The following is a 20,463-nucleotide window of genomic DNA, read 5'->3' on the forward strand; positions in this document are numbered from 1 at the left end:
GATGCAATGGGACCCCACGTGATGTCACGGGCCTTACTGTAATCAGGCAGTGGCCCCGCGACGTGCCGCTCATTAACAGACCCAGCTCGAGGGGCATACGGGCGCAGTTCAATGGCCTCCCCAAATTCATCCAATCTCGTGGAGTAGTAGGTAATTCTTGTATTTTACCGCGCCTTCTTGTTAAAATTCTTTGGAGCACGTTCCAGACCTTGTTTAGATGTGTCAATGGCCAACAATCTATGGATGGGGATGTCCTTAGAAAGAGTCTGATGCTCCGACTCCCAAAATTATGCAACTGTGTGGACCCCTTTCCAAAACCTTCAGTGACATCCAGCGCAGCCATCCGTTCCGGGTCCGTCAAGCTTTCGGACGGATTGACCATAAAAGTAGACGATTACCAACAAGACATCACCTGGAAGATTAGCGAGCGCTTTGCGTTGGACGAGATTGAAGCTTTCGTTCTGCTCCGTTCCTTCCTCTACAATGAGCAATACCACTACGCGCCCTCTTCGAAAGGAGCAGATGCTGATGTTGAAGCCGCGCTCTTAGACTCGATCACAGACTTCTATTTCGAAGAACGTCTCTTTCTCCTCCGACTCCTTCCCCCACTATACCGAGCTCAGGCTGATGACAGCAATCTCCTTCATGACTTAGCTACTGAGATTCTTCACGAAGCTGCACCCGACCCCTCCCAATACATAAAAAATCTCATCGCCAACTTTGTGCGACGTACCAAGCAGGTTATCCCGGTGAAGCCCCCTCCAAACCAGGCGACGACACCACTGAGTGTACGCTCAAAATGGGCAAAACAGATCGTACGTGAACAGATATGCATTTTAGAGGTCATCTTCTTCGCCACGTATAATATGAGGAGCCAAGGATCATTGGTGGCCGATTTCTATGAAGCAATTTACTCTACATCGCTTGGTGCTGCGCAAACAAATGCGGAGTCTCTCATCGACCTGGAGTCGGAACAGCTTTTGAAGGATCTGGAGTCGCTTGCTATTATCACTGCTGTCCAAGTCCTATGCGTGGAGGCTTTATATGATCAGGAACTTGATCTCGATGTGGTTTCCTCTGCACGACACGGGTACTTGGCAGAGCCAAAAGAGCTTGAAAGAATGCACAAGCACGTACTTTCTACTCCGCCCCAGCCGCGCTTCAGTCCAATAGTTCTTGCATGGACATGTGTTGTTCGACGAGTCGTTCAGGCAACCGAGAATGACAGTTATCCACAGGAATACAGTTCCCTTGTGTCCCTTCTTGTCCCAGAACGCGACGCGCGGGATGCTACCTGGCAAGACTTGACGCGTGTGGCATTAAATCCTGCAATGGATATCTTCGGTGCTATACAACGTTTACTAGTCTCTCCATTACTTGACACGGAGGTTGCAGCCAAGCAAGGATCCTCTATCATTTTCCCCAATGATAACGTTGTGCGTGCCATTGTCAAAGGTGAGCGGTGAATATCTCAATCGAACTATCACCCATCACTGTTTTTAACGCACCAGGCCTCGTGATTGGATTAATGGACTTGATTCGCGTTGAATACATTGAAGATATTGATTCTCTACTAGATATTTGGGTACTTCTGTTCGGGTCTGGAGAATGGCAATCCGTTGCACCCCTCTGCGCAGACTTTTGGCAGGTGGATTTCCCCCGCGATGCATCGAACCGTCGAGCCCTGTTGGAAATGACGCGCGACCGATTCCCCGTTCAAGCGCGACCCTTCGTCCGCATCCTTCGTTCACTAACCGCCACGGGTAATTTCAAAGGTCTAGAAGGATATGTTTGGGAGCGGGAATTGGATAATGATCGTGCAGGATGTGCCTTGTCTGTTTTCAACTACTTCAACTCGCTCATGTCATTCACTCAAGTCGTTGTCTTGGGCAAGCCGGAGCAGCAAGGATTGTTCGAGGTTCGCAACTTTGCAGGAGGCACTGTGTATACGAACACACGACCGCTTCGTCTTCCTGGCGGTTCCATCTTAGCTGCACGCTCCCAAGGTACCGTGATCAGTGATGCGGAGGAAGGTGCTCCTTTAGTGGTCCTATGGCAGCACAACCATTCCGGTTGGAAGATCGCACTTGCACTGCTCAAAGAGTACGTTAAAATCAAACAGGTCGCGTCTGGAGGTGCCCGATCTAGGTTCGGCCCGCTCGATCGTGGAATTGGCGCCTCAGGTGTGCAGTCACAGCTCTTACCGTATGATCTCTCTTTCGGGGATCTGGGTATCGACGAAGGCTCGTTAGACCAGGATGTCATTACGGACGTTCTCGAGCTATTGCGCAGTGTCTTCCGAAACAACCATCTCCTCACTGAAACGCTCATGGAGACGATGCTCCCAGAGCACGACGGCTCGTCCAGTGGATGGGGCCGCGCATCACTGATAGAGGTCATTCCTTTCATACTTCAGGAGGCTCTGCATTCAACCTCATTGAGTAATGATGGTTTGCATTCCCCAACCAAACTTGTCACCAACATTCTGGGCTTGATGACGGCCATTCTCCCTCATCACCCAGGAAGCGTGTGGACATCTTTGCGAAACTCAACCCCTCTGTTCGGAAGTTCACGCCACCGAAGCTCTACACCCAACTTCCTAGCACATGAACGCCAGATGGGTGCATACCCCATGACTCTCGCACTGTTAGAACTTGTCCGAGCCCTCCTTGATGAGAGCGTGAGGATGATGTATGAAGTAACTCCTTCATTCCGAGTGGTCAAAACCGAGGTCCTCCTTCGTGCTCTGTCCTTTGTTCACAATGAGATCTGGATAGAATACAACGGATGGAAGTACTTAGCCTTATCGGAAAAGTTTGAGATTGGGTCCAAAATTGCGAACCTCTTCGCCGATATTCTTGTCCAAGCACCAAGCTTAGATTTACAATCCGATCTGTCTCCCACTCCGGAAGATACCAGCTCTACGCTCTCAACGCTGGCTAAATTTGTCATGGATGCCTTCTTCGTCAAATCCCTACCGAACACCGTCACCCCGCTAGTAAATGCTATTGCAACTGGCCAGGGGACTCGGGAGTCATTGCACAAGGCCCGACGGTTCAACGACGCCCACCATCTGGACTTGCTCATCGAGGTTAGCGTGCACTTAACTCGTCTGATCTTAGTTCGCAAGAGCGGAACACCAGCCACAAAGACATCACTTCTGGAACAAGGTCTCCTTACAGGAGCTTTGGCCGGAGCCATCACTACAGACCAACAGAAGAATCAACTGAGCCCCCTCGACATAGTTGCGCGCCATTTCACTCGTTCCCCGCATGAACATTCCCTCAAACTCGAGTCTATCAAACTTCTTACTACCTTGTGTGTATCCATCTCCTCGTGTCACCCCTCGCCACCCTCCATCCTCGGACGTCTAAGTGATCCTGAGGACGTAGTCAAATATTTCATCTCGATTGTGCAACACGCCGATGATGAATCCTCAGTCCGACTGGCTGCCTGGAACTTCATTTCAACTTCCATCGAAACGCAGCCCCCTCTAGCCTCCTTTTTTCTGACAGGCAAGGCCATGCCGTCTACCTTGGAGATGACTTCGAGAAACCCCTCCGCATCAAGTAGTTCTGAGCCTCCAACAGCCTTGGAAGCCGCGCGGGAGACTCTGGCGAGATGGAATACTCTGTGGGAAGCCAATCCTGCCATTCTAGCCACTTGCATGTCGTTCCTGGACTTGCTATGGCAGCATGGGCATGAGCATGTCAATGTGATTGAGGACGTGCGCAAGGATGAAAAGTTCTGGGGTGATATGAAGAACCTGATCGATGCCAAATTGGGGCCCGTCCCTTCGACCGATGTGATGGATTTAATGGACGTTGAAGGTCAGCTAAGATCGACACTAAATGAGATCGCATCGAGCCATTCCTATCAGACGGTCGTGAAAGCCCATGCCATCCACCTGATTGCCCTTGACCTCTCTATGCCAGACAAACGATCTCCCCTTCCACCCTTCAGCAGCTTCCATATCATTACCAAGCTCCTTGATACCCCTCTCAAGTTCACCGAAGCCGTGGAGGAGGCAATGGCTAGCCCCGTAGAGCCCACCCGTCACCTACGGGTACAGGCAGATTTGGAAGCCGCATATCCGCTCATGCCGTTGGAAAGTCTTCGTGCAGTGGCGCTTGTATCTGAACGAGTTTTTGGCGATGACTATCTTTTCCCCTCACTATTTGTTGAGGAGAGGCTGCACAACTACTACACAACCACGCATGTCCAGCCCCCCACTTCCGCATTAATCATGCACAAACTCGTCCTTTCCCTTAACCTCGAGTGGTCTCTGATTGATTCACATATGAATCTGACGCGTTCTTGGTCCAAACTCCTCCATTTCGCCAGGAAGACCATCATTGCTCGGAAGGATAGTTACAAAAGTCTCTTCGCCTCTGCTACTTCGTTCGCCCGTCTCATCGCAGGGGAAGCGCGGGCAGGTCCCGTGATCGTGGCCGTACACTCCGAGCGACTTGCCATTCTCCTGGCCTTGTTGGAAGCCATGTTACCTTACGAAGCTAGCGCTGAGGAAGTTCACAATCTTATTGTCGCGTTGGAATGCATCGTTTCCCTTCAAAGTATTTCACCATTACAGCCCCTGTCTCGGCTAGTTCAGCCGGAATTCCAGCAACTGCTCCTTCAAATATGCTACTTTTGTTGCCACAAAGCCAGGTCAGCAAAGCTGGACAAACTGCCGGCTGCAAAAAGATCATCAGTGATACAAGCCGTTGGGACGATACTCCGATTTTGCATAGATGGCCTGCGGATCGTGTTAGAGCAAGCGCGCTCTGTGGATGATCCGGGATTGGATGAGGATCTCTCCTTACTAGTGTCGGTGTTTGAGGAATGTATAAGACCGGAGCACGGCTCGAGTCAGTCTCTTTGGTTATCTCAACTTCAGGCGTCCAATTCTATTCGGCTATCTCTGGAGGTGCTGTCCAAGGCGGATCTGACAGGCGAAGCACACCCTGCAACTATCCGTTCCCGTCAGTTCCCCTACTATGCACGCCATGTTCTCCATTTCCATCTTGCCCTCGCCAGCTTACCATCATCGGCTGAACGTTTGGCACACGAAGGTGCCATGTCGGCGTATGCCAGCAATTCGCTCACCTCCTACCTGGGACGTGGGTCTGTTGAAGTCTATGATATTTCTCATCGCTCATGGTGCTCCATCCTTGCTATCGTCACAAGCCTGATATTAGCGCTGGGATCGGGAGGGACGCACTTCGTTAAAGCTGAAATCGTCGGCTTTGTTCAGCTTTATGGGTCGCAATTGTCAAAAGTGCTGTCATGGCGTGTCGGAGATGCCCTTTCGACAGCCCTGGTGCGCGAACTGGAAGCAACCACAGCGTTATTCAATGCAATCGCGGTAACGACCTCGCAAAGACACGGCGACGGTCTCGCTGCGCGTGATATCCTGCGCGCGTACAGCGAAAAGGCACTGTTTCTATTGCAGCAACTTAATGCAGCTGTATCTTATCCGAATCAAGTCGCCTCCTCCTTGGATCCCTTAGATCCAGCTGAGCACTCACTGTTTGAACAGGAGCTCACTCTTGGAAGTGTGTCATCCTCGATTGAATTTCTGGATGATGGAAAGCGGCCAATCCTAGCGAGTTTTGTTCAAAAATTCGTCTCAGTTTCCGCGACGACTTTGGCAACACTTGCTATTGTCGGTGGAAGTGATGCTATTCTGATGCGACATGAGTTCAAATCAATAGACACAATTCTCACTACGCCGGTAAGCATAAAGGCCGTTATAAATATGGGCCCGCCAACTGACGCCCCCTTCAGAGCTCTAAAATATCTCCAGATGAGCCAGCTACTGTTGGCACATTAGTTGAACTTGGTAACTGGGTCGTCCAGCTCCTGTCGCATCTATTAAAGCGGCCCTCTTCTCCAATTTCGGTTATTTCATCCGCTGTCGATATTGCGCCATTCGACAGATCGACGACCGTGAAGAGCTTGGCAAGTTTGATAGAAAAGCTTATGGTCTATGCCACAACTCAACTTTCGCGCTGGCTCGAACGTGACCTTACGACTGATTCGGATGCGGGCATTCTCACGCAAACTAATGGGCGAGAAGACATGGACACGACAGGCACGCCAAAGGGCACGCGGGGTGGCAGAATAACACTCATTCACGCGCAAGTGCAATCCGCCGTTCAAGATCAGGCTAGAGATTTGAGTCTACTGGCAACTCGAGCGAAGGAAGTGCTGGGGAAAATGGCCAGTGATGATGAGGGCTCAGCGTTGATATTGCTTGAGATTCTGATTGGCTTCACCTCCGCCAAATTACTTCCGACTCCCAATAGTGGCAGATGAGCCACAAGCCAGGGGTTGCAAATCTCGTTCAAACATTGTAATAATCTTGCTGGTTGTTTGCTGGTTGTTCACGGTGTGTAGTAACTCAATGCTTAATGTCTGGGTTCGTAAGTGGAAAATCGATTTATAACAGGTCGGGCGCGCTTCCACCTCTCGAATCTTCTGGCGACCGTCCTGTCGCTGCTGTCAAAGAGCGCGCACGCACGATTGGATGCAGGCGGAAGACAATATCTTAGGTGGAAGAATTGATGTAGTAGAATGTATATGAATAACCCTACTCTGCGGCCATTGTACATGTTCAGACCTATGAACAGACGGCTCGGCACTTTGCGTCACTGCCCTAGCGAACACTCGTTATACGTTAGGTTCATTCAATGGTGAAAAAGAGCTCAGATTACCTCTCTGAATCAGTATTCAAAAATCTCATGCTGGATATCATAGTAAGAAAGTCAGGAGGGACTGATAGTTGCACTGGATTGGTTATACATATATCAAGACGCGACGCCACAGAGTTCAGGGCAGGCGGAGGAACGTGATTACCCATCAGTACTAGTAGCCTAGCTAGTGAATATTACTGCGTACTACTCGCTCAATGATTGTGGTGTTGGTTCGTTGCGGCCGACAGAGCTGGAATGAAGCTCAGCTGCCATCCCCTAATTTTGGCATAATTAATTCCACCTTGGATCGGCCAAGTCATGCATCTGATGGCCGTCATGGCCGAATGGCTGGATCGAATTGCAAAATTGTAGGCTCGTCAATATCCTACAAAAGCCGTGCCACGACTAAATTAAAGTGATGCCTAAATACCAACTTATGCTCGATGCAACTCCCAATATCGAGCGAGGCCCTGGTGTCAAATCTTGGTTTTATAATAATCACAGTGGTCATGACAGGAACGGTCATTTCTCCGCCAACTACCACATGCACATAACTTATCAGGCGAAAGCCACATCAGAGCGGCGGAATTCTTCCAATCCATAATTACCCAAAAAAAAGGAATACGCGTTGTGGGCGGCCCCACGCACGGCCAAAACCTAGGATCCGCTCCGGAGAGCCAAACCTTGAACCATTTCTTTGCACTGATTGGGGGAAACGAATTTCGGTCTGAGGAGACACGTTCAAGCCTAGCCAGAGAGGCCGATCTTGGAGCCCTCGCTGAAGCGTCCCTCCTGATACTCATTCCACAAACAAGGCGTAAGTATTAGACGTTTCTGTACCAAGCACGGAAATTCTGACAGTGGAAGGGCGGTGCTAATTATATTGACACCAAACTGCGGAATTAGTCTTTCGACGGAAAGGCCACGTTCCAGTTCAGCTTGCGCTGTATTCTGGTTGATCAGGGTCATCTAGAACGCGTATGCTCACAGTTGTCACCACGACATGCATGAGCAGCCTGATGATACATATTCCAAATTTGCATGCATGACTAGTACTGGCACTAGTATAGTTCAGCGTGCCGGATGCGAACAGCGGTTAGGAGCTTTGTCGGGGATGTAACGAGATTTCATTGAGCGAAAAAGGGTGCCGAAGAGCAGGATTTTCCATACCTCATAATCCGGAGGTCCTGATTCCCTGGATGATAGTAGAAGCCCAGTATAGCAACTCCAATGCAACAAATTTTTAATGCCGTATCGGTCCAAAAGGGCGTTTTTTGGATCAATATTCCAGATGAGTGAATTGCACCTTTAGTTTCGAGATGTATTTACAGTATGCAGAGTACGTAGCGTCGGTGTTGTCGATGGTGAAGCCGATCTTATAAAGGAGAATTCTTGAAACCCACCCCAAGTGGTTGCTTTGCCTGGAGTATATATGTCGCCAATATATGGTACGATCGATCGGCCCACGAGTACCAGCGAGCAGCACCACTCGATAAAACCCGGTTCTCCATCCGTACCAAGGTCAAGTACTCATTCCCCTGGACACATCAGGCCGAAATTGCCAGACCTAGACAAGCCAACAAGAAGCTTCTGTTTTCATCCAGGATGGCGATTAATGCACAGTAGAATGTAATACTCTAAACGATGACCCTTTAGGGCTTGAAGGTATTCCACGCTTCATTCAGTGTCCCAAATACTCCATTTGCAACCATGCGTTGCTCAACTGTGGTATTCATTGTGCAAAGCTTTAAAGAAGCGGAATTTAGTTCGCTCAACAAAAATCTGGTGTGAAACCGATCCAGTAACTCGCCTTGTCAGGATGCAACCTGGAAATCGCCTTCATATACCGCACCTTCACCTGTGCCGGCGTAACTAACTCGTGCATACCAACCTTCTGCCATCCTAACTCGGACCATAGGACCGTGTCAAGACTCGCAATCAGCGCTCGAAGGTTGTTCTCCTTTCCGTTTTTCCATGCTCCGAGTTTCCCATCTACCGCATCTTTCAGCCTTGCTCGCTCGAGTTCCTCAGCTTCAGCGGCTTGGTTGGCTGCACGCAAGCGATTTGATGCTTCCGAAGAAGTGGCAGGTTTGGGAGGCTGGGGTCGTCGGGTCGTCACAGGTTTAGCGAAGGATGTCGATCCTTCGCCGTCAGCTCCATACTCAGTGGAAAGCATCTTTCTGCACCTTGCCGCTCCACGCAACGCTTCTCGTCTCACACGCTGTCCAGGCGGCCAATCAATCGTGACGAGCTTTTCCCAATCATGTTTCGCCTGAATCCATTTTTCACCACCCTCATATGCCTCAGCTCGCTTATACAATGCCTTAACATATGCATCACCAAGATTGAGAGTCTCGCCATCAGTGAAAGGGGGTGCGGGTTCGTCTTTTGCAGGGTGGAAGTCTTCACCAATGATCTGGAGCACCGTGGTACAATCAGCAATTGCCCCTTTCGAATCACCGGTTTTAAGGCGAGTAGCAGCACGATTGTTGTGCAGGGGAAGGAGGTATAAATGTCCAGAGGGAATGGAGGCGATGGCCGACGTGTATGACGCCTCGGCTTCCGCGAACCGACCGAGCCTGAACAGCCCGGTTCCTTTCGACCGGTAGGACTTGGCAGTAGCTAATACGCTTTGTGAAGCCGATACAAAAGCCCGCTTTCTTAAACGCGGGGGGGAGATGGGACGAGAGGCAGGAATGGGTGAGGCACGAGCGCTCTGGTCTTGTTTCTTGCCTTCAGAAACGGGGTCAGAGATGGTGGCAACACGGTTGCGGCGTCGGCGGTGAGGAGAGACGTAAGTAGTTGTGGGTTCCTTGGAAAATAAATCGGCCTGCGGCGGAGGCGCAACAGGAGAATCTGAACGTGTAAATTGAGGTCGCTTCAACGGTTGTAAGGAGTTCTGGAGGCTTGTCTCCTCTGCCCCTTCGTTCCCGTCATCATAATTGTCTCGGAACCTCGATTGAACATCGACGGGCTCCGGCAGCACCGTGGCGGAGGGATCTGCGGCCCAGCTTAAGCGTTCACCTGTCCGCAGCCTAGATCCCGAAATATTGGTTTCAGAAGCACCCCTTCTGTCTTCGTAAGCCTTTTGAAGCTGCGCCCTTCCCTGAGACAAGAGTGCATTTGCCTTGGTGAACATGCTGAGCCCAATTTCGCTTGCTTGAGCGAGATACTTGTCTGCCTGCTCTTTCAACTGAGCAGCGTTCAGGCCAGAACCGCCGATTTGTTGTTTCAGCTCTATTTCACGAGATGGGGAAGAATCATCTGACCCTCCTGCCCCAGTATGATGACGACGCTCGCGCCCTCGTTCTCGCCATTCATACCCAGCTGTCTCGTCTTCCGCTGAAGCGGGCCGTCTCGGTCGTGGAGATCGAGGTGTGTCGCGTGACCCGTTGAGAAGGGTCTCAAGTGCAGCCTGGACATCAACGCCTGATGCAGTGGAAGCGAGGGCAGCCCGTGCCTCTTGGGGCGCAAAACCCATTTCAACAATTTGGCCAACAATATGTGGCGGAGGGGACGTGTTTTTAGGGTGAGACGACTCTTCCCATTGTTGCGGGATCTGCTGTAAAAAAGAGGATCAGAAGCCGTGCGAGTTGTACACATTCGAGTCACGTACGGAATTTGAAGCTGGTTGAGGTCGCGACCTTACAGGACGTCCAAACCCACTCAGCAGATCCTCCTCACCATCTCTGTCATCCTCATCAATGAGTGCACCGGAATTCCCATCGCCAAAATCAAAATCGCCGGGTGTGCGACTTCTAGATTGGGGACGCGAAGCGCGTGAAGATGTTGGCTTAGGCTGCCCATCGAGGGCAGAAAAATCAAACAGTTCCTGTGCCATACTAGTTTGGTATGGTATTGAAGGTGCAGGCTTGGGTGCATGTATAGACGTGGTTGTATCCGTTAACGAAAGAAGATCAAAGTCTTTCCAGGAATCACCTGGATCAGTCCCATTCGGTGGGAGGGATGTCTGGGACTTTGATGAAGGAGCAGCGCTACTGGGTCTTGGGGAGGGTGTAAGAATAGTGGGAGACAACAGCGAGGATGACAAGCCCATTAGAGACGACGATTCTCCGGTTGCAGCGGACGACTTAGGCCCACGGGCCCCAATCGAATCGTAGCGATCCCAGAAGCCATTCTGAGACCAGAGCTCTTCACCGGGGCGGGCATTCTTTTCCGTTCGTTCGCGTTCAGCCTGGGCCTGTCGCTCCGCAATAGTCCTATCAGCATGAGACGTTGTCTCGATGGAAAGGAGACCACTGAACGCTTCGTGAGAGTTAGAAACAGCTATAGGTGGATGAGAAGCGGGAGTATATCTTCCCGACTGAGAGGGGAAGCTTGAATTACTGCGTGATGGCAGGGGCCGTGAGGGTCCACTGGAGGCGATCGCAGCGAAGGCATCATAAGGTTTTGACACATTGACTCGTGAGGGTTGTGACAAGCCGGAACCCAGGGTCTGAGGCTGGCTCTTAGGCTTAATCGTAGTGTCACCCCATACAAGCCCAGCAAAGTCGTCCATAATAACGTTATGCTCGCCAGGGAACTCCGTCAGAACTCTCGGGCAACGTGACGGGTGTGTCCAATTGTTGACATTTGTTTGTATTTGGCCAGAACGTCTCAACAATGTCAGAGTACTCTGGTCTCTTCAAGGCTGGTTTGCAGCGCGCGATCGGTTCAGAGGCAGTCACTTCATCCTTTAAGACACAGGCGTTTCCCAATGCTAATTTTCCCGGGCCAGCATCAAATGACACCCGTCGTTTCTTGCATCCTCCCTCCCAGGCCTTGATAGCTTCACCATCACGACGCATACGCTTCGCGCAGCCATCTCCCCGGAGGAAGCATCGCTCTTCTTTTGCAACCAATGTATCATCTCCCCTGGCAGGCATTAAAACTCCGGTAAAAGCTGCAGAGATCGCGGCCCGCATGCAAAGCATGATGCTTTCCCCATCGAGGGCCATGTGCAGGCCTAAACATTCAGTACCCGGACCAAATGATGGATCGCTATCGGGTGCCCCAGTGAAACAGAGGCCGTTCACAAGGTGAGCATCCTTCACACAGATCGAGTTTTCGCAATGCTAATCTCATGCCCACGTTAGACTGCGCCGTCTTCCACCCGCACGGAAACCACCACCGAATGTCCCCATTCCTGACATCCCGCCCTCAGTCTCGAGTATGGATTCACAGCCTTCCTCATCAACCTCATCGCCCTTTTCGCTCATCGCATCTCTTCCACCTCCTCCACAACCTCCGTTCTCACCTGCTGCTCTACCAGGTTTCAGGATCCAGCCTGCAACTCCAGATACGCCTCCCATGCGTCGCCAAATATCTGAAGTAGACGATGTATTCAGCTCCCCAGTGCTGCATCGCCCTGTTCCAAGCCAGTCACGGACGGTGGCCCAAGCTCTGCAGGGCCCCAGGATTGGTCTTGCGAACAGTCAAGTCCTGGAGAGTTCAGACATAGAGTACGAAGATGATGCGGTTCGTCCCGACAGCAGCCCGGTACACTCGCCCATGCGGTGGTAAAGTAACTCACCGAGGGGCTACAATGATACAATGAAAGGGTGCATTGAGCAAGTGGAAACCGCCATAAGCTACATCTTGGACTCACTTCGAGCACATTCCGGCTTCCATGCGGTTTAATAACGTTTTATCAACCTGCATTAATACTCTGCATATTGCTGTAACATTAGCCATCCTGTGACGATAGATAATCCATTCCATTCCACTCCCAGAACCACCAGGACCAAATGGTACAATATGCATATAGCAGAGAACATTTAAATTGCAAGACCCTGTTCTCACACACCCACGTCAACGCAATAAGATCTCGAGATCACTAGCCTCAGGGGCAATAAACTTACCCTCGGGAACCCCTGGACCGAATTAAGCAGTGAGGATCACAACGCCACCGTGCGTGATGAGGACGGTGTGCTCGGCTTGAGCACTGCGTGCACCGCTATGGGAGCGAATTATAAGGGACATTTGAGTGAGCGTGAAACTCAGCCATTGCACAAGAAGAGGAAAGTCGCCAAATCTCACGTTTCCGTAAGTACTGTCCAACCATCGGGAAGCACCCAACCTCTAGCATCATCCCCTTGAACCAGGCAAGGCTAAAAGGGATAGTAATCTGTTCGTGATCGAAGAGGGAAATGCAGACAACTGTCACCTCAATGGTGAAGCAATGACCTGGCTTCATCACTCCTGGTTCGTCGTTTTCTCCAAGAAAGGAACACGGCATTAGTTTAGTTGTTGAGGCGAGGAAAAACTCCACATACTATGGTGTAGAATCCACGGGGGAGAATGGAACGCCTCTCCAATTCCATGTCCAGCCAAGTCTGCGCTAACCGAAAACCCTCTCGATGCTGCTAGTTCCGAAATAGCCTTTCCAATGCCTTTGAAAGGTCTCCCAGGACCGCACGCTAGTATCCCGGCTTGCAATGCGCTGCGAGTCGCAGAGATGAGTGAGCGGCCTTGGTCGTCCTAGGCTTGAGGGTAAGAAAAAGCGTCGGCGTCCTGGTGCTCCAAGACCAACCACTTCTCCGACAACGAATGTGTCCGAAGTATCGCCATGATACCCGTCTGCATACACCGTCACATCTATGTTTATCACATCACCACTTTCAAGCGGCCGACTGGGGCGCCCTGAGACACGAGAATCGTCTATAGGATATACACTCACTCATCAGGAATACCATGGGCAATGACATTGTTCACGCTTGTACAGCATGATTTGGGAAAGCCCTTGTAGAGCAATGGGGACGGGTACGCGTTGCGAGATATGATGAAGTGATGTATCCGGTTGTCTATAGTCGCTGTTGTTACCCCTGGCTATGTGGGCTATGAATATACTGGACTATTTGAGACAATATAATTCGTCACCTTCACCAGACTCTCTGCAAAAACCCTGGTTTCCTTCGCAAGTCTGCAGGCATTTCTCATCTTTAATTCCTCTTCCCCGCCTAATTCCAAGCTCCTCTCTACTTCATGGATATCCGCACGCTCGCGGGTCCTGAGAGTTGATGAATATGGTGGACGGATGATATGCATTGGCACCAAGTTAGGTGGGATGTGCCGTGTGCCTTCCGCAGTTGGGCAACTGGGGAGCACCAGGTCGTAATCACCAAATTTCAGAGTTGTTTCTCCATCTGGTATTTTTCGCGTGGAATACGGCAAGTAAAAACGAGGATGACGCGTCCTTGCACGGCCAAGGATGCTGGACAACAAACGGGATCCCAAGCTACACATTTCGTCACAGCCACTATCTGACAAAGAACTAAATTTCCGCAATCGGTGGCCTGCCAGGTTTGATTTCCTCCTACCCACTGACTCCAAAAAATACTCATTCAGCTGCAGGCTGCAAGTCGACCTCGAGGCAAACGTGTGTCCCATTACGTAAGCAACGAACCGAACGAGTGTCGACCCATCGACCCCAATGCCATCGGGTACAAAAATCCCTACTCTGTCTCCTTTTGTTGCTCTTGCTGCGTCACTGCCCCTTGTCGCATATTTGCTCCATCGCGCTACTACATTCCCTTCACTGGATTCCCTGAAACTCCAAATTAGCCCTGGACTCTACGCTCTTCCTCCAGGACCCGAAAAGGATAGATTGCAAGAAGTGTATCCTGAAGACCTGTTTGGGTCGAACGGGGCTATGCTTCACTACCGTATGGTCGTGTGAAGTACTCTCTGCTCGGGCCAGAGGATGGAAGGAAGGCAAGCGGCAAGATACATCACAGGAGTACGTGTTACTCATACTTATACGTATTTTAGGTCATTTTCATTCATGGATGGAGCGTTCCCAGCCCAATTTACAAGGTCCGTTTTCTTGAATGATTCCAAAGTCACTTCTCCCACTGAGACTCGTTAACCTCTAGGACATAGTAGATATTCTTGCTTTAGAAGGCTTTCGCGTTCTTGTTTTTGGTTGGCGAATCATTAGTATCAAGGAGCTGCTATTGAACCCTGGAATTGCTAGATCTTTATGGGCGAGGCTATTCAGATTCTCCAGACGTTCCTGAATCCCCGCTTCTGTACGTTACCCAAGTTGCCCTTTTGATGCAATATTTGGGTTGGACGCGTGCACGAGTGGTTGGGGTCAGCATGGGTGCTGGCATTTCGGCGACGCTGGCTGCGCGTCTTCCCCACCTTATTGATAACGACATTGTGTTCATCTGCGCCGCTGGCAACCTTCCAGTATGTTTCTTGAGTGTTCCCGACTGAAAATCAAAGAGCCCCATTCTGAGGCCAATCTACAGGCTAATTATCATGGGAGAATAAGGGCGCTGCTCACGACACCTCCCTTCGTATGGTTATCAAGCACTAAACTAATCCGAGTGCGTTGAGCCTTCTGTGAACAACTTCGGCCTTTCTAATCTATGTCACTCTCCTCAAGACTTGGAAACAGCTTCCAGACCCTCCCCTGACCCCTGACGATAAGATGAAGCAGGTGAGTACCCACCACCGAAGCCCACCGCGGATAGTACCATACGCCTTTTAGCTATTGTTGTTGCAAGCTCGAACGCTCCCTCATTATGGACGGGTGTTAGCATCCTCCCTTCGAAGGGGCCCGGTGAAGGGCATCACCGAAGCATACCGCACAGTCGGGAAGAGTACCAACCGTGCCTTGATCATTCATGTGGGTAAAGTTTCCGACCGGCTACGAAAAAAGAGCCGACGTTCCAATCGCTTTACTCAAACAGGGTACGGAAGACACCACCACGCCATACCATCCATTCGCGGACCCCATCCTGAGGAATCTTTTGCCAAAGGCCAAACTTGTAGCAATCGAAAATGTAGGACACGACCTCACCGTAACTCGCCCAAAAGAGGTAGCCGAAGCCATACTTGCATTCTTCAATGCCGAGCCCGAGGATTCATAACCTATTTTTGTACCTACCTACCTACCTACTGGAATTTTCTTGAGCCAGATTACAATCAAATGTAGCGAATGCCGCCATATCCAGCACAAACACATCTCTAGCCTCACGCGCGTGCAGTGTACGAACCGCACTTTTGATTCGCTTATCGCGACTTGCGATGTGGCAAGTGAGCTGAATTCAACGATCGGACACGGCAAATCCCGCACTCTTACATCCTGATTGTTGCTGTGAAGAAACTATCCCATACAGCCAATTAATACGGTGGTATCTGGATCCAGACTCGTGTTATCGTGTCCTTAGCCTCTATGTCATCAGCCGACGTTACTAGCCCCGATGGTCCGTCCACGGCTGCGGAAGTAGAGCTACCTCCACCTCCGCCGGCTGCACTTGACGTGATCTACTGCGGCGGTGCGTATCTGAACTCATCGTCGACACTGACCCATACCATAATCCATCTTTCTTATCATGGCGTTCAAATGATGATTTGACGGGTGGAAAATACTGTCATTATTCCTATGGAATTCTGTCCTACTACGGACGAACCTTCACTTCCGATTACGCGCTATCTCAATATGTGTCTAACACGACCCCAGTCTGTGGTTTTCCGCCAGAGTACTGTGAATTTGGCTCCAGTGTCACGCGGTGCAAAAAATGGCTCGAAGAAACCCACCCAGACATATACCCAAATTATTATAGCGAAGGTATGATCATGTAACCTCCCATTTGAGAAAGTCTAGACCAAAAATCCGGAGCATGAGGGATCATGGCCGCCACACAAGTGCGCCGCCCAATACATCACTGAATTGCCCATGATTTTCTGTTGGGAAGCTTGATCTGATGGCTGTTCCCAGCTCGGAATCTCCATTTGTCGACTACCAACTTATTTTCCCCATTTAACATCCCCAATCTGCTCATCTTTTTCGCGATATTGACACGGCTCCTATCATGTGGACAGACGCCTTAGCATCGAGGATTGGGACCCTCTCCCTAGAAGCCCAAGAAAAACTGGAACAAGAAGCGGCGAAAAAGGAGGCAAAGGCCCAAGCCAAAGCTGATGCCGATGCGAAGAAGAAACAGGTGTGTATGGGAATTTCGGGACCCCCAAGCATTTATATGGTCGCTTTGCACCATTCCCATCACCACATTTCTGGTTAATGTGCCAGTTGTTTTTCCGTCGGACTGACTTTTTCGTACCTATTGTTTCTTTCCGAGGATCGTGATCTGACACCCTCTGTACGGTCCGTAGGCCTCCAAAGTGAGTCAGGCAATTGTGGCGCTTGTTATCTCCCTCGGTAGCCCCCCTTGCTAAAAGGAATCGTGGATTTTTGCTGTTGCCTGGGAACTCCGCAGGTCACCATCAAGCGTATCGAGCGGACGAAGAAGAAGCATGTGACGGCCATACATAATTTAGATGCATTCGGTGAGCTTCCCGTCAGAACCCCGTACACACGTCTCGCCTATGCGCAAAATCGAAATATTTCCTCACTCGCTTCTTGCGTTTACACCCTCATGCTGATATTGCACGTGAGACATTCACATTTGCACCTTGCGCATTTGATCGGCGTGGAATTTCTTTCCGCTCGATCCCCGCTCAAGATTCTGTTTCAGATGACTTCCGTTGTCACGGACTGTCACTGTCCTGCATCAGGACTCTGTTCACACGACCTCCCCTGGCCCCGAGTTGTTCCTCACTTCACTGTTGTGAGAAGGCTTACTGCCTCTTATATGCTTGATTTTCCCACCACCATCCCAGAATTTATCCGATCTTATTGTGGAAGTCGATAACATGTGGCGGAAAACCTCCTCATTCATCTTCCGCTTCCAACTTCACAGACTGACGCATTCTCCTCTTCTCGTATATCCACATTTCACTCACTTTTATTTATTCCCCCTTATTATTATTACAGGCATTGACCTCAAGAAGGCAGCGAAATTATTTGCGCAGCGTTTCGCTGCAGGGGCGAGTGTCAGCAAAAACACTCAGGGACAAGACGAAATCGTGATACAGGGAGACGTGTCGGACGAAGTGGTGGATATGCTCGAGGAAGCAAACGCAAAGGGCCCAGGGACCAGTGGTGTATCGATTCTGGCAGGCGTTCCTGCGGATAACGTCGTCTTAACCACAGATAAGAAAAAGAAAGCTGTTGATTAATTGTAATGCGACGGACCCCTGATCAATCGTTCGACAATTCACGTCTGTGCTGAGTAGCAATCTGCTAGTCACATTGTAAGGATTTTTCTGGGTGGGGAGGATGTTGCCAAGTACGTGGAGACGCCTTGTTAGGTAAAGGAAGTTCTGTTCAGTCACAAATCAGTGCCTGAACGAACACATCATTGATCCCTTTTCTTTGTCCCAAATCCTTCAAATTATTGCAATATATTCGACGAGAGCCAAAAAAAAAAAAAAAAAAGAAAAACTGCTTCGCCGGTCCTCCCAGAGTGGTGGATATATATAAATCATCGTTTCCATGCCATACCATTAAGCCAAGCTAGCCTACGTAATGATCGACCTTTTGCTGCGTGGAAATTCCAATCCAATGTTGTTCCTTCCATTCCGAAAGATGTTGTGCAAAGTCCCCAAAATTCGAGAATTAACAGTACCCGTACATACAGCTAGGCCCGGTCCTACCTAATGGAGATTGAGATTTCCCCCCCCTCTTTTGGGTTACGCACGTTGCGAAGAAACAAGATGAAAGATGGGCGCGCGCGTGCACGCAGAAATTGCATGGAGGAAAGGGGGGGGACACAAAATGAAAACCATTACCATTCGGATCGTACATTCGCCGATATACTATGCGCGTACGTGTACTACGTCCACGAATTGGCTCAAGTATTTAACTTGGGGATCTTTTAGCAACAATTTAAATTTGCATACTTATTACTAATGGGAATAAGGTTTCTTCGTCAGCAAGAAGAGAAGACCATCTAGCTTGTCTTCTATCCGCTGTAGTATAAGGATGAACAGTCGAACCGATATGATGGATCCCACAGGACAGAATGCATCCCACGCCAGCTACACGTTAGCTACCCGTGCAACACACTGGGGGAGGGGGGGGGAGGGAATGGAACGTTAGGTAGTGTGATCTGTACCGATAATGAAATGAAATCCAGCGGCCCCCACGATCGTAATTAGGGCTCCGAGAGAGAGAGAGAGATGATTCGCGCGGCGAATGTGAGACTGAGTGGCGTTCAAAGACCATACGCGTACATCCCATGTTCAAGAGAATCGAACTACTACTACTCTCAGGTTGCGAGTCCGAAATTAGCTGGAACCCGAGTATTTGCATTGATCAAGGGCTGCCCCCCCTCCCTCCCCCGAGAACAATGAAAGGGTCAGCAAAGAACTCGCTTGTTAGAGAGAAGAGAGTAACTGTAACTGACTTCGGGATAAGAAGCATGCAGGGCCAACAAGCTTTATTGTGTCACCGCCGATACACAAGTAACAACTATAGCACAGTTGGCGTGAGAGAGGGGCCAGCTCACGACAAATACCATGTGAGCACTTTGAGACTGATGGGGCAAGTGCCTTATTGGAGTAGAAACCCCGCGCGCGCGGGGGGGGGGGCGGTCGGGAAAGTTCATTCACCGGCATGCATGCATGCAAGAGGTGCGCGGATCGCTCGCGCGCGTCCAAATCGAACTGTTGGATGGCCGTGAGTAACACACTGGAAAGCGCTCGTAACACCCCCCCTCATACCCCCTTTTCCCCCAAACTGGCAGGAATCAGAATGGAGATGAACGGTACAACGTTCTGTTGTAAAATTAATGAACTGGGTTCATATTGACCTGAATCGATCGTTCTTCAGGGAGGACTCCAAGGTATTAACTTCTTGGGAAGAATGATGCTGAGAAGCATGCCTTTCGAACTTTCAAAGGCTGCGTTTAGGGAATCAGCTCCAAGTCTGCAGGGCCGCCAGGGTTGGCCCAGGTGATTCGAAAGTAGTATAAACATGCACGGGTACCAAGGGGAGGCCCGAGCACTGCAGGTCGAAGTTGCATGAAACTCTAAACCCCAAGGACTTGCATCGGCCATGAAACGGGGTGTGCCCGGTCCCTGGGCTGTGAGAATAATAATAATGATTAGATTGCATGAAGATGAGCTTGAGACATCATTATTATATACATGCACGGCGCCCGCACTGGGATAAATTTTAACCCCCCCTTTCCCCTCCCCCCCCTTCCCATCCGCACTGAAAATCGTGCGCCCGATCCGAACTTAGTTCGGAGACGGGGCGGCCGGCGGCAATCACGGTTGCTAGTGTACAAGAATGGGGCATCTCAACCGGTAGAATTATAAAGAAGAACATCATTTTATGTACTATACTATACCGATATGATGAACGAAATGAATGAATGAACATAAAGTATGTACTACCCCCCCATGCAAGGCCGTCGCTTAATTTTTATCTGTCCCCGGAAACGAACTGCGGTCCGATCCATGATGTGGGTGAGTGGGCTTTTTCTTTTCATTTCATTATTCACATACATACCACTAGCTTCGCAACAAGCGCAATCAACGCATCAGTGCTGCATGTGCCACTGTGTTACTACCATTATACCGACTGTTCGGTATACGCAGTAGTATTATTGCCACCGGTAGTAGTAGTACTAGTACTAGTTACAGCACTTTTACTTAAACGTCGATCCGGTAACTTGCCACATGGTTTTCATTATCGTGTATGCATTTTCGACCCTAAATCGGTGAAAGGGGGAAGAGGCCGATCACCTTCTGCCTTCCTATATAAATACCAAAATTTATCTTTTTTTTCATGATGCACCAATGGGGACCATGGATTCACTATATTAGTATCTGATGAGGGAAGAAGACACTCACTGGTAGGAAAGAAATCCCGCGGGCACGAGTACTAGCTTATACAACCTTCCATGCA

General features: G+C 50.1%; 8 protein-coding genes across 8 annotated transcripts; 5 read left to right on the plus strand and 3 right to left on the minus strand.

The window, feature by feature from the left end:
- Positions 1-269: 269 nt before the first annotated feature.
- Positions 270-6,318, plus strand: EI90DRAFT_2934390 (uncharacterized protein; the record flags this gene model as incomplete). Its single annotated transcript, XM_039055107.1, has 3 exons — positions 270-1,455; positions 1,512-5,734; positions 5,788-6,318. 3 exons carry the CDS (start codon positions 270-272, stop codon positions 6,316-6,318), a joined length of 5,940 nt encoding a protein of 1,979 aa, XP_038911664.1.
- A 2,148-nt stretch (positions 6,319-8,466) lies between these two features.
- EI90DRAFT_3129764 (uncharacterized protein) lies at positions 8,467-11,214 on the minus strand (the record flags this gene model as incomplete). Its single annotated transcript, XM_039064242.1, has 2 exons — positions 8,467-10,257; positions 10,312-11,214. The coding sequence occupies 2 exons, from the start codon at positions 11,212-11,214 to the stop codon at positions 8,467-8,469; spliced, it is 2,694 nt and encodes an 897-aa protein (XP_038911665.1).
- Positions 11,215-11,378: 164 nt separating this feature from the next.
- On the plus strand, positions 11,379-12,235 carry EI90DRAFT_3075138 (uncharacterized protein). Its single transcript, XM_039061551.1, has 2 exons — positions 11,379-11,734; positions 11,792-12,235. Exons 1-2 carry the CDS (start codon positions 11,619-11,621, stop codon positions 12,216-12,218), a joined length of 543 nt encoding a protein of 180 aa, XP_038911666.1. The 5' UTR covers positions 11,379-11,618; the 3' UTR covers positions 12,219-12,235.
- Positions 12,236-12,578: 343 nt separating this feature from the next.
- EI90DRAFT_2934363 (methionine aminopeptidase) lies at positions 12,579-13,940 on the minus strand (the record flags this gene model as incomplete). The annotated part of the gene is made up of 7 exons (XM_039055105.1): positions 12,579-12,651; positions 12,735-12,805; positions 12,862-12,911; positions 12,971-13,175; positions 13,228-13,327; positions 13,375-13,523; positions 13,575-13,940. 7 exons carry the CDS (start codon positions 13,938-13,940, stop codon positions 12,579-12,581), a joined length of 1,014 nt encoding a protein of 337 aa, XP_038911667.1.
- A 457-nt stretch (positions 13,941-14,397) lies between these two features.
- On the plus strand, positions 14,398-15,737 carry EI90DRAFT_3292091 (Alpha/Beta hydrolase protein; the record flags this gene model as incomplete). The annotated part of the gene is made up of 8 exons (XM_039067314.1): positions 14,398-14,433; positions 14,466-14,510; positions 14,570-14,618; positions 14,671-14,888; positions 14,951-15,028; positions 15,088-15,141; positions 15,193-15,330; positions 15,395-15,737. 8 exons carry the CDS (start codon positions 14,398-14,400, stop codon positions 15,572-15,574), a joined length of 798 nt encoding a protein of 265 aa, XP_038911668.1. The 3' UTR covers positions 15,575-15,737.
- A 429-nt stretch (positions 15,738-16,166) lies between these two features.
- EI90DRAFT_2934448 (translation initiation factor SUI1) lies at positions 16,167-17,726 on the plus strand (the record flags this gene model as incomplete). The annotated part of the gene is made up of 4 exons (XM_039055109.1): positions 16,167-16,275; positions 16,530-16,651; positions 16,925-16,994; positions 17,482-17,726. Coding segments are annotated over 4 exons (546 nt in total), but the record flags the coding sequence as incomplete, so codon positions are not given.
- On the minus strand, positions 17,502-18,056 carry EI90DRAFT_3075155 (uncharacterized protein; the record flags this gene model as incomplete). Its single annotated transcript, XM_039061552.1, is given in 2 exon segments — positions 17,502-17,979; positions 17,992-18,056. Coding segments are annotated over 2 exon segments (166 nt in total), but the record flags the coding sequence as incomplete, so codon positions are not given.
- A 1,769-nt stretch (positions 18,057-19,825) lies between these two features.
- Positions 19,826-20,463, plus strand: EI90DRAFT_2328425 (uncharacterized protein). The gene is made up of 2 exons (XM_039052883.1): positions 19,826-20,017; positions 20,071-20,463. Exons 1-2 carry the CDS (start codon positions 19,941-19,943, stop codon positions 20,345-20,347), a joined length of 354 nt encoding a protein of 117 aa, XP_038911671.1. The 5' UTR covers positions 19,826-19,940; the 3' UTR covers positions 20,348-20,463.

The sequence above is a fragment of the Cantharellus anzutake genome (assembly GCF_015039405.1).
Source record: "Cantharellus anzutake strain C23 chromosome Unknown EI90scaffold_60, whole genome shotgun sequence".
Classification (NCBI taxonomy): Eukaryota; Fungi; Basidiomycota; class Agaricomycetes; order Cantharellales; family Hydnaceae; genus Cantharellus; species Cantharellus anzutake.

Excerpts from the sequence above, each read along its gene's own strand:
- EI90DRAFT_3075138 (XM_039061551.1), top strand. The coding sequence starts at position 11,619 with ATGCAAAGCATGATGCTTTCCCCATCGAGGGCCATGTGCAGGCCTAAA. Across the intron at positions 11,735-11,791 it reads AAACAGAGGCCGTTCACAAG|ACTGCGCCGTCTTCCACCCG; the intron begins GTGAGCATCCTT and ends TGCCCACGTTAG.
- EI90DRAFT_2328425 (XM_039052883.1), top strand. The coding sequence starts at position 19,941 with ATGTACTACCCCCCCATGCAAGGCCGTCGCTTAATTTTTATCTGTCCC. Across the intron at positions 20,018-20,070 it reads ACTGCGGTCCGATCCATGAT|CTTCGCAACAAGCGCAATCA; the intron begins GTGGGTGAGTGG and ends ACATACCACTAG.